The 13,593-nt window shown below is 33.9% G+C and overlaps 1 protein-coding gene across 1 annotated transcript in view; it reads left to right on the top strand.

Moving 5' to 3' along the window:
• The window catches only part of CSMD3 (CUB and Sushi multiple domains 3), a 1,170,241-nt gene that overhangs the window by 1,116,231 nt on the left and 40,417 nt on the right, over window positions 1–13,593 (top strand). The window contains exon 59 of the mRNA XM_049093360.1: window positions 4,020–4,196. Coding sequence (XP_048949317.1) covers window positions 4,020–4,196 — 177 coding nt within the window. The remainder of the gene's footprint in view (window positions 1–4,019; window positions 4,197–13,593) is intronic.

Here is a 13,593-nt window from a genome sequence, read left to right as displayed (position 1 = left end):
ATGCCTAAATATAAATGAGATTTTTATTTATTGAGTACAGTTGTTAGCAGCTAGAATCCTTAAAATTTTCAGTGTTTGAGTAAAATTGTTAATCATTCTGACTGGCTCAAAGGTAACATAATTAAATCTTTACCAATTGACTAGAAAATGAAATGTTGCTGAAAAACTATCCTTAAATTTAAATAGTTATTTTTGAGGTGATTTTAGTGCATCAACTAAACTTGCAAAGGTATTTATGAAATTTATTTGATGTTATACCAAATGTATTGGTTTTACAAATAGGAAATAATTCCAAATATAACTTTTTTGACAGTTTCTTGACTGATCATATTTCAGATACTTTTTATGATGTTTGAAATTAATGTCCATATTTTAGGAAAGATAGTTATCTTTTTTTTAACTTTGCCAAATTTAATCCTAATTAAAGGAAACTTGTAGCTTAGTTGCTATTATAGGGAAATGAGTTGAGAAACAATATTGCTAAGCAAAAAACAAGAAGAAGCATATTTCTCAAACTTACTTTCCAAAGGAAAAATCTGTATAATTATATTGTACATGACATGAGTCATACTAAGCCATTCCTTTGTTCAGCTGAGCTGCAAAAAATGTTTTAGATGAAATGCGTGATGCTGACCTTGTTTTGTTAGTATGCACATTATAGATAAAGAACCAGGAGTTATAGCAAATATAACAATTAACATTTTTCTAATTGATGGAACTCATACAAATCATTTAGAAAAACAGTTTCTAGTAGACGAATGGACAGAGGAAATGAACAGAAAATATAGAAGAGCCAAAAAAAATGCAATGCATAGAAAAAAATTCTACATAACTAGTAATCAGAAAATTATATTCAATGTCAAAGCATCTTTTTTCATGTGCTTTAAAATGAAATTCTGCTGTATGTGCAGCAAAACTAGAACTTTAAAACATTTCTAGAGGTTTTTTCATTGTTATAATATTTTAGGGTAATTTTTAATAATTTAGGTAATAAAAATACATATTTATTCATAATATATATAGCTTTGATTTAATTATTAACTTTTAAGGATTTTATCCCCTAAGGAAAATAAAAGTATTAAAGAAAATACATAATTGTAGATGATGCAATTTTATATTTTTAATTGATTATGACTAGCAACAACTGCAAAGATTTTGAAAATACAGGAAAAATATTACATAAGTAGCTGTATATTTACATTATATCAATAAAATATTGTCAATATAAAGTAATAGAATAAAGGCCATAAGAAAATGTAAATCATGCAAAACTTAGTTCAAAATTAGGATTCAAAATTATGCACTCTGGTAAAATCATGTAAAATTATATTTATTTGAGACAAAGTATAAAAGGTAGTACACAAAAGAAGAGAGTGGTGGAATTTGTAGTATTTTTATTCTCAATTCCAAAGTTTTTATAATATTATATTACTTTAGTAACAATAAAATGTAAAAGCTTTCATAGAATGTATGGGTGTGATGAATGAAACACATTTGAAAATAAAAATATCAAATAAATGTGTTAAAATAATTTAATATATAGAAAAATACAAATTTAAAGAATATAGCATTTTGGCAAACTGACAAGGATTTTTAAAATTATGGTGCATGATGTTGCAGAAGATGTGTGAAAACAAGCAAACTTTTTTACACTATAGATACAAGTGCATATTATACCTTGGGTAAGTCTATATATACTTCAAAAAATTAAAAATATTTTTCAAAAATAAAAATTATCCAAATATTCTACTTCCAGAAATTTATCTTAAAAATACCATTGATATCACTTATATTTGGAACTTAAGAAACAAAACAAATGATCATGGTGGGGGAAGGGAGAGGAAAACCAAGAAACAGACTTAACTCTAGAGCACAAACTGATGATTACCAGAGGGGAGGTTGGGAGGTGGGTTGGGTTGATGGGGATTAAGGACAGCACCTGTTTTGATGAGCACTGGGTGTTGAATGGAAGTAGTGATCACTAAATTGCACACCCAAAACTAATGTTATACTGCATGCTAATTGGATTTATATAAAAACTTTTTAAAAATTAGACCAATGTACACACTTGTCTATATAAGCTATATTAACTATAACTATATATATATAACTATAACTATAATAACTATATTATTAATGCTTTTCAAACCGTTCTTGTGTTGTGTCAAGGGTCATGATACATAATAAATATGACCAGATTGTTATCTTAGGCAGGTACTAATAAATATAGAAGAGAGTAATTACTCTTGACAACAGACAAAAATGTTTATTATATCATATGGTTTCCTGAAAATATTACCTGGAGTTTGACTTTGCTGTATATGTATGAAATGTGTAAGCTTCCTACATGCACATACACACAAATATACAAAAGAATGACAAAGTATCAATGGGAAAATTGAATAAGATGCAGAAAGTGATATAGAGGGATCCCTGAGTGGCACAGCGGTTTGGTGCCTGCCTTTGGCCCAGGGTGCGATCCTGGAGACCCGGGATCGAGTCCCATGTCGGGCTCCCAGTGCATGGAGCCTGCTTCTCCCTCTGCCTTTGTCTCTGCCTCTCTCTCTCTCTCTCTCTGTGACTATCATAAATAAATAAAAGATTAAAGAAAAAAAGAAAGTGATATAGATAATACTTTTGAAACTGTAAGTACATTACATGTTCATAAAGATAACCTTAAATTCTATAAAATACTAAAATACCTTCTTATATTATACCAAATTTAGTGTTACATTTGATACAGACTTGCTCTTAAGTATCTTAAAAATTCACTTACAGAATTAATGGCAAATAGTTAAACATAATACAGGATAATTAATCATATAAGGCATTTGTGTTTGTGACTCATGTTTAGACTGTGTTGCAAACTTAGTGCAAAACATTCATAGAATTTGATTACTTTATTTTTATTCAGTTTATTTTTTGGACATCTTGGCCCAGAAATAGAGATAATAAAGTTTCAGTGCAAATCAGTTATATGCTTATGTAAATAAAAATATACATGGAATGTTTATAATACTTAAATTGCTTATTTTATATCTATCCTCTTAGAAGAATCTCTGTTGCATCTTGTTGTTACATCTGCTACAGTTTTGCATGAGTTGCTTTTTAGGCAGACCTTCTTAAGATCCTTCTTTGGAAGATTTCATAGTACCCAAAGACAATACTCAAGTAATGGCTTTGTGAAGTTTTGACTGTGGGACCCAGGAAATTTAACAAAAATCCTCTGCCCCTGGACAAGCAGAGCAGGACTAACTACATTTTGTGCTGCACCCACCACCTCCTGTATGACCCCCACATGACCTGCTTATTGCTTAAGGCGCTGCCCCACCCTAGTCAAACCGCTGGGCACACCCTTACCAGAAATCGGCTCATAACAATGTAACCCCACCTTGTGCCTGCCAAAACTGAGCGCCAATTCTGACCAAAGTAATAGGCCAGCCCAAATGGATACTATAGGGAAAAATGTAATTCAATTGGCCACCTGCGTGTGGATGTGTGGACCGACATGACTGTGCAACTTTCTGCATATGTTATAATCCCATTGGCCACTGGCCCCTATAAAGCTGCTACGCCTCTTAACCTCGGGGTCCAAGTCCCTGCTCCATTGTGTGGGGTATACTTGGACCCAAGCTCCAGCTTGCAAATAAACCCTCATGCGTTTGCATCAGTGTCAGCTCCTTGGTGGTTTCTCGGATTTGCAATCTTGGCCACAACATGACCAAAGTAACTACTAACAAAAGTCTTAAAAGAATAGCTGTTGGATGATTTGCATCCCACTAATTAATCTAATAGAATTAACACAAATTCATCTTGAATTTCAGCTACTTATAAAAGATAATCCAATGCTTATTTTAGATTTTATAGCTCCTTTGGATAATTTGAAGCCACCCTTTAGTCATTTGTTTTTGTGAAAGGAACTTTAATATATATATATATTTTATATACTTAAGAAACACTCTTATATATACACTCTTATACATATATATACACTCTTACCCATCTTGTTTTATTTATAGCTGTACAGTGTGGAAACCCAGGAACGACAGCCAATGGAAAAGTCTTTCGGATTGATGGCACAACGTTTTCCAGTTCAGTTATTTATTCCTGTATGGAAGGATATATCCTTTCTGGACCTTCAGTTAGACAGTGCACAGCCAATGGAACATGGTCTGGAACTTTGCCTAACTGTACAAGTAAGTTTCTTCTCATTGTTTTAAACTATCACCAGTTATGTGAGAAAATATTTGAATATATAAATTTGTATGTATGTTTTGCAAACTTAATCAAATCATGTGAGATTGTGAAGATTGATATCGTCTTTCAAATTGAAAGGTGGTAGTTGTATTATAGTTAGAAGGCACATGAGTGACTCTAAGAATCAGTTGACTTACCAAGGTACTCCATTGGCAGAGGAAAGAGGAGCCACAGAAAGTCAGTGCTGTTAAATGTAATTTAACAGTTTTTTTAAAGAATGGAGATGAATTATCAGCTGTAATCAAGATCAAATATCCAAGAAAACAATTTTATTTTGTCAATCTAACACATATCAATAACTGACTTGGTTTTTAAAATTTGTAAATGAGGAACACATTGCTCCAGGACTCAAAAAGGTATTGGCTTTTGTCGGGGTTTTTTTGTTTTTGTTTTTCTTTTAACATTATGAAGTTGCAAAGGTCAATAGTTGTTCTTCAGTGTCAGTGGTGGAGCAGCCCTTGGCTGATGTGATGTTGACCAGAAACCAACTGAAAAGACAATCTTTACCCTGTGTGTGGGCCAGTGACCCATTTCCCTACTTTAATCATTTAACTCTTTTGTGAGTACTTGTATCTGAATGACTGGCTAAATGAATCACCCCAGAGGAGGATGCCATCAAAGTCATGTCACATCATATCTGCGTAGCTGGAGAAAGTCACTCGTAGTTACTATCTGGCCTGCAAAGATTGTGTGCAATGACCAGGCTATTGAGGTGCCTCATGTGTATTGTGTCTTTTAAAAGGTGAAGGCTGTAACTAGGAGACTATTGAAATAAGCACTGAATAGAACATATTAGGCACATCTATAATAGCAGAACACTTGCCAGTTGTTGATTGGAGTCGGTAAAAATATTCCTGGCCCTATGTCAGCCCCAGATATTGTTACATCAATCTTTTGGTAATTCTTTACCTGACTTTGGGCAGGTCCTCACAAACTGATCAGTATTTTGATGAATACTCAAGGACCTCTCTCTAGATCTCTCTCTCTCTCCCTCTCTTTTTTTTTTCTGTACATGTTCTCTCTGGTACTCTGTCTCAAACTCTATCCATTTTGTTGTCTTCTGACTTGTAGATCCATCTCTTCAACTCAGGGAGTCAGCCAGGCTCCACATGGGATTCTCCTCCCATGCCAAAGCCTGGAAATTCTCTTACCACAGTAAGATGGGGCAATTGTAGGACTCACCTCATTTGTTTTGTCTCTCAAGGATCACTGTGCTTCTGTGCTTTAATGCCCGATGGAACCTGGTCTTTCTTTCTTTCTCTCTTGCTTGCTTGCTTGCTTGCTTTTTTCTGGTTGTTTCAAATGGAGAATAAATTCTCCTTGATTTCTCCATGTTGAAGGAAAGAAATTCTTTTGCTTACTTTGAAAATGTGCCAATTTTTTGTGATAGTGAAAAATCTAACAATTAACAAATATGCTTTACTGTTTCCATAAAACACTACTTCATTTGAGCCTTTATAACTGTATTCCAGGATCTTTTAATCATCAGTTCAAATGACACATTTGGTTAAGCCTTCCCAAGACATTTCTTCTTCATATCCCTTTTAACTGAAAGGGATATCTCCATTATGTTTAACTTTTTTTTTCCCCCAATGGCAATGACTTACACTGCTAAACAGTAAACTTCATAGGACAGTAGTAACCAGGTCTATTTATTTCTCTAACTTTGTAGAGTGGAACATAGAACCACAGAACCGAATATATGAGTGGCTAAGTAATTGCTTGTTGACTGATGAAATGTCTCATTTACATTTTAACTATTAGTATACATAACTTATAATTTCCCTACATCTTAAAATGTTTGCAGAGAGGGCTTATAATTTTGTAGATAACATGGCACAAGTTTCTGGAATATAGTATGCATTTAACATACAATTATCAAAAAGACTGAAATAATGAGTAACTCAGAGTAAAGAAAATCTGCTAAATAACATATTTTTTCACAAAATAACAATTTAATTTAGTCATGGATAAATACCTAAGTCTTTTATTTAAGATGTTTTCCAATTTTGCTAAAGATAAATAAACATATTTCAGTTTTTGAGACTGAAAATTGCATTTAATTGGATTGTCTTCATTTTTCCTTAGAAATTCTAAATCAAGTTAAATATCACCTAATTCAAGACAGATTGGTTGCAAATAACATATCAAAAATATAAAGAAAGTTTCTTTCCTTATGTCAGTTCTCCAAGGGGAAATATTGTGTTAAATAAGGTATTTTGAGCATTAGCTTTTATTTTTTATTTATTTATTTTTTAATTTTTATTTATTTATGATAGGCACAGTGAGAGAGAGAGAGGCAGAGACACAAGCAGAGGGAGAAGCAGGCTCCATGCCCCGGGAGCCCGACATGGGATTCAATCCCGGGTCTCCAGGATCGCGCCCTGGGCCAAAGGCAGGCGCCAAACCACTGCGCCACCCAGGGATCCCCGAGCATTAGCTTTTAAATGATGAATCACTATTAAATTAAAAGCTGAGAATTGGTAATAGTTGATTCACTTGATAGGCAAAAAGTGCCAACAGCCCAGTAGCAATCCGAACCAAAAACAAAGCCAAAAATATCCCTGAAAGAGGAGCACAGAGAGAGGTTTCAATGGAAATCAAAATAGGCTATACTTCTACAATTAAAGACTCTAACATATTGATAATGCTTATATGTGGTGGTCAAACTGAATTACAACCACTGACTCAGATTTCTTCTCGTTAATTTGCAGTGGAAGTCAATTCAAACACATTATTGAAAGAACCATATAATTTTCGATCTGGAAGAGATTGTATTATAGACTTGAACCTGTAGATCAGGAAACTGAGGCATCAAAGTATTTAATTGACTTACTGACTACTAGCAGACCTCACTGCTGAACAGTTATTTCTACCACATATAGATGGAATTTTCCATTCAATTTAATAATTTCCTATATGTACCAGAGAAGTTAAATTCAAATAATAAATATTTTAAATATATTTAATAAATTTTGATTTAATTGATTGCCATTTGAAGACACTATTTTTTAGCATCTCTGTACAAGGACCTAAATAAGAATGTGAAATGAATTAAATTACATATGAAGAAAATGTAAAGTGCCTGAACTGAATTTCCAAACCAAAGCCTTAGCAACAGTTTTTGGCAAGCCCACCTAAACCAAACAAAACTTTCCATTCTTTTTCTTTCCAATCAAATTGTTATTATTTTTACTCATAAAGAATAATATCTATCATTGAGTATTTACCAGTCATTAGGATTTGTACTAAGTACTTTACACAAATTCTCTCACTTAAATACTGTTAGCCTTTCTGTATCATATTTGTTTGTTTGTTTGTTTTTTTTTTCTGTATCATATTTGAAGAAATGGTATCTTACAGAGGAAATACAACTGTCTTCCTCATGGTAACACAGCTAGTATATGTAGGATCTAAGATTTAAACACAAGTCTCTTTGACTCAAGGGACAATTTTATCAAGTTCACCTCATTCCCTCCTTTTGTATTTTTCCTTCTCTTTGTTTTCTTGCTTTATTTTCGATCTTCACACATTTAACATAATGTGTTATGTTAAATATAACACATTACGTATAATGCATATGGGATTGTTTCGTTAACTTATAGCCTGTTCTTCTTTAGTTTTTACAATTTCTCTGCATTTACCATTCTGAGTTCTACAGAGTTATATCATTTCTTAATGAATTGACCACTTAAAAGATTTGTTTTTGTTCACCAGTTCTTTCTGCTTAAAATTACAATTTCTTCTATATTTCTTGTCAATAATTTTGTTGTTTGTCTCAAGAGGAATATCCAAACATACAGTGTAAATATATGTTAATAATAAATCTGCAAATCTTGCAAGAGATGAAATATTTTGATGTGATGAGTCAAAGGAAATGAATCGAGCTACTGTTGAATCATTCACATAATCAATGACAAAGTAGATCTGCTAGAATTGGAATAATACCAGCTGAAAGAGATAAAATCACCAAGACAGATGATATGATAAATGATTCAATATAAGATGATTTGAATATGAATTAACAGAGACCCTTGAGGAAATTAATAAAGCCCTTAAAATATAGGTGAATGAATTATCTCTTTACAATGTTGTGGTGAAAGTAAAGTAAAAAGAATTAAATTCTATTTGGATTTTTTCTACTTTTTTTAAAATAAAATTTTAGTTACTCTATGTGGTTGTTGTCCCCCCCGCCCCCCCCCCACAGGCTTGTTATCTTTAGGAAACTAGTTCTTCCTGCATAGTGAAAATCGGAGTAGTGATCTAATTTTTAGAATATAATTTTATTTTTTAGCCTATAGCAGTATATTTTTTTATCTAAAAATACAGAACTGTGGCTATATAAGGTAATCGGACTACTTATGGATTTAGTTAATAAAAAATCATTTACATAAAATCTACCATCTTTGGGTACTTTCCTAGGAACTGAGAACAGAGTCCAGTCAGTAACATCTCTGGTCTCTAATTCATAGGCCAGTGAAATATCATCAATATTCCAAGCAGTTTTGCCTTTTGAGAATTTTCCACCAGGGTGATTTAGCAAATGTACCTTCATTTGCTTGATTGGCTACTAGACACACACACACACACACACACACACACACACACTCCTTTTCTGTTCTTAAAAAAAAAAAGAACATAGTCCAATCACATGGGTGAATTTGCCTTGTTCATTTTACTGATTTTTGGAAACACTTTTGGAATAAACATAATTTAATAATAATGGTAATGCCCCCACCCTCCCCTTTTCACATCTAGCCAGAGTAGAGATATTGGTAAAAAGGTATAATTTCTCTCACATAAATTCTACCTGCAAATATTCAGCCAGTTTAAGATTATAAATGAATTGAGAAATTGCATATTTAATTAATCATTCTCTAAAAGATGCCTCACATAACTAGAACTCTTCTATCTGTTCCAGACAGGACCTCATCGAACCCACTGTCACTTCTGGAGTGAGAAGCTTCCCCCAAATAACTAGTTTTGTCTTGGGTAGCTAAAAGAGTATATCATGAGATCAAGGTCATGCATCCAAACATCATGCACACTTTGGCAGAGGAATTATGTTAAGAAACATCCATGGAACTAAACCAAGCTGGAAGGAAAAAAAAAATATTTGTCATAATACCAAGAAGCCCATAAAAGTACTCTGATTACAAAATTTGGTGAAATTCTTTTCTGTGATGTTCAGAATGAGAGAAAATATCTAGAAACTAAGTACAAGCAAATACTTAAAAATACAGTATAAGACCCTTACCTTTTGATGTCTTATCAAGCAGAGCCATCTCTGTTACCTAAAGCATATGGTGCATATAGTATTTTGGGAAGAAGATACATCTGCACTAGAACAGGGCTTGTCAAGTGGAGTAAGGATTGGCTTTCGGTGCTAAAAAGAAATACATTCATTTGTTTCTTGGAATTTTTTTTTTTTTTTTTTTTTTAACCCACTAGGACTCCTTCCAAAATGATTAATGCCTGGTATCTGGCAGGTCTTGTTGCTTGGGCCAAGGACAGCATACTCAATCAGATCCAGCGATAAATGAATCTGAGGCTTTTGTTCCAAATAACCAGGACTGAAATGGTCCTTACTGGATCTTTGTTACCAAACTAAGAATTCTCAGATTTTTCCTTCTTCTTCTTTTTTTCTTCTTCTTTTCTTCTTCTTCTTCTTTTGATAGAAAATGGTTCAGGAAGATGAAGCTACTCTCACACAGGAGAAAGCTAGAGAAGATATCCCAGCATGAAACTGGGTAAAGTGAAGCTTTAAAAAGGCATCTAAATCTCCTCATGGAGAGAGAGCTATCTCTCAGTGCAGTGGGTCTCAGACAGGGGTGATTTGGCTTCCTGGGGGATATTTGGCAGTGTCTGGAGATATTTTTGGCTGTCACAGTGTGGGTGAATGAAGTGTGCTATCAGTATCTAGCAGATAGAGGTCAATCAATGCTAAACATTCTCAATGCATAAAGCACCCCCCCATCAAAAGTTAGTCAGTACCAAAAGTCAAAATAGTGTCAAGGTTGAGAGAATCTATCTCTGAGATCTAAAAAGGAAATCAAGGTTTGAATTGGAAGATTATATAAAACCAGAAGCACCATCAGAGAAATGACCACCTTTCAGGAATTTTGTTCTGCTACAGTAGAATTTTTTATGAGCCTGAAATCTACAAAAATACATGTATAATTATGCCTGAGTGAGAAGGTCCATTACTGCATTTTCTCTAATAAAAAACAAAACAATGAGATAACTCAAACCTCCAGGACTTGGTTACATAAACTATATTGCATGTATATCTATATAAGGGAATAAAAGTGTGAGCAATATGATCCTATTTTATTTACAAATGCATACTTATAATTCTCATTTAAGTTAAAAGAGAAAGTAGTTTTGAAGTGGCAGAGACTAGAATTACCACAATTATGTTTTATTTTTAGCATAGAGATTATCTATTTAGATGTATCATAAATGATGCCACATGGGCATAAATTACATGATAGACGCTAATGAGAAAAGACCTCCCACCAAAATAAATTCAAACTTTTAAAACAATGCTTTTTTTTTTTTTTTTAAATTGAGTTAATCATCCCTTCATATCATTCACATATTTATTCTTTAAACGTTTACTTAATCTTTTATAATGAGTGATGCACTAGACTAGGCCCTGAAAATACACCAGTGCAGAAAAGAGACAAAATAGTCATCTTCGTGGAGTTTATTGGTGTGTGTGTGTGTGTGTGTGCACATGAGTGTATGTGCTTAGGGGTTTGGGTGACCTTTGAAAATATTTTTCTTGCAATAAAGCATAGCACTCTGTTGTCATGTACTGATGTCTCTGAATTTAGGGTAAAACCCTAAAGAGCCACTATTCTAAAGGGTTTGTCTGAATAGACTAACAGCCTCCTTTTTGTTGCTAAAAACAAACTGGTGGTAAATGAATTGACTTGGGGAGCAGGTGCTGTCTACAAAGACCGTTGCTATTGGAAACTGCTTCTTGGGCCTTTGCTTCACTAGGAAGCCACCAAAGAAATCCTTGTGAAGCTGTTGTTGTTGTCAGGCATTTCATTCATGAAGCTCCACAATATGCAAACTCTTTCTCGGTGCCTCTTTGTAAGATAACCTCTCTGTCTTCTCTCTCAGTGGCTGCCTCTCAGCTCATTGTACCTTAGGATCAGGTTAACTGTTCTTTCTTACCAGGGTTCTATTTCAATCTGCAAATTGTTACCTAGAAAACAACAACAATTTGTAGGTGTGCTCTTTAATTTTCCTCATCTTAATTGGATTGTAGGTTAAAAATATAAAAGGACAGAAGGTAAAATGAAAAAAAATAAATAAATTGAAGGCTTAATACTTGTATATAATTGTAAATTTTGAAACAAAATTTCAAAACTGCAATTTTGAAGTGACATTCCTGGTAAATAAGCAGAATTTGATTTCCTATTTAACTCAGTTGTATAATTAAAAAAAAAATGTTTCCTCTGCAATAATTAAAAGAATAAAAATTGTCCTATATGCAAAACTCTTATTAAGAGCCAGAAACAGTCAATGGTGATTTCAGCAAACTGTCTCCAGGGCTCTGAGGATTATCAGGTGAAGTGCTGTGAATATTGTTCTTTAATTTAAATGCCATTATTCATGGTCTTAAAACTTCTTAGGCTTAGTGGATTAGAATAATATGAAAGAAATCTTGACACTCATAATTTTTAATGGTAAATTAATAAATACAATGTAACCTAAGTGCTATTAAGGTCTTCCATGCCTTAATCTAGTTTTAGTCTTTGGCCCTAGATCTCCAAAATACTTCTCTAATCTGATCCCTCACTCTGGTGGCACCCATGAGATGATCAGAGAGTCTTTGCTGAAGAATTAATTAAAAGTAAAAATGTGAGAATATAGCCTAGATTTACTTGATGAAGTTATTTACCCTTTTATGAACAAAACGATTTAAAAGCCCCCCCCCCCCAAAAAAAAAAAAAGATACTGAAAGGTAAATAACCCATTTATTTTTAAATCTCCAGAAAAGAAATAGTGTAACCTTGTGTATTTTCCTTTCTCTCTTAGCTGCTGAAAAGCTTTTAGATAATTCCCTGTCCTTATCAGTCTTAAATCATGTCCCTTAAAACAGCAAATGCTTTTGTGGCTTTTATATAATCTTTGCTATATTATAAAATTTAAAATTATTTTTTTTTTCTCTACTATCTCAAGTCTGTCTGAAACATTTGGTGTGGCATGATAAATGATAATGTTGTATATGTAACCAGAGCTAGCTTTGTGGGCCAATAAAATTGATAGAACCTCATGCTCAAAAGGGTCCTGTGCTGAGGTTTAATGCTCTGTGATTGCAGTCTTAAATGTCTTCATTTCAACTTTAAATTTGTATTTTGTAAGTAAAGTCTACTGGGACAATGGAGTATGTGCTGAGGGATCTGCCCATACATAGTCAGCCTCTCTGCTTCTCTGTCTTCCTAGAAAGGGTTAAGAGGCCATTTACTCCCTACCCTGTGGTACTCCTGGCCTTGCCTAATCTACCCATTCCCACCCCTAGTCTGGAACCACAGATACTCTCTGCCCAGCCAGTCCATAGTGTCATCAGCAGAGAGAGTCTCACATTGCAATTATCTTCCACCCCTTTGTGGGGGCCTGGGTGCAAGCATGAAACAGGTAGGAGTTAAGTATATTTATAGAGTCTTAGAGGAGAACAGGGCAGCAGCTCTCCCTGTCCTGGGATGTCAACAAGGCATATTTAGTAAGATTGATGTAGGCCTCTCACTTACCCCCAATATAGAAAGCAAATGCATCCCAGAGTGAAGACTGCAATTTCTTAGAGATCATTCTTTCACTTGAGTTGGCAATGAGTTGGTAAAAACGGTCAATTTATTTTTCTGTCCCTATCTATGGCATTTTCATTGCCTAAAATCATGTATCCTGTCCTACATGTATAGATTCACATTTTATAGCTTATTCTTTCATTTATTCAATAGAAAGCATTCTTTTTGCACGTAGCATTGTTTTAATTAAAACTATCATGGAGCTCCAGGGTAGCTCATTTGGTTACGTGTCTCACTTTTGATTTTGGCCCAGGGCATGATCTCACAGTCATGAGATCCAGCCCTGAGTCAGGCTCTGCACTGGGTATAGAGACTGCTTGAGACTCTCTTTCTCCCTCTCTCTCCCTTTGCACCCCTCTCCTCCCTCTCCACTCCCAACTTGTACTTAGTTCCACATACTTCCTCTCTCTCAAAAACAAAAAAAAGTTATAATATTCAGCTGAGTGACACTATGCAGAAAATATGCTGTCAGTCCAGCAAGCCTGAAAAATTAGATATTTCAGTTGCCATATAC

This window comes from Canis lupus, chromosome 13, assembly GCF_003254725.2.
Source record: "Canis lupus dingo isolate Sandy chromosome 13, ASM325472v2, whole genome shotgun sequence".
NCBI classification, from domain to species: Eukaryota; Metazoa; Chordata; class Mammalia; order Carnivora; family Canidae; genus Canis; species Canis lupus.
Note: the sequence above shows the minus strand (reverse complement) of the source record. Positions and strands in the feature narration are given on the sequence as shown.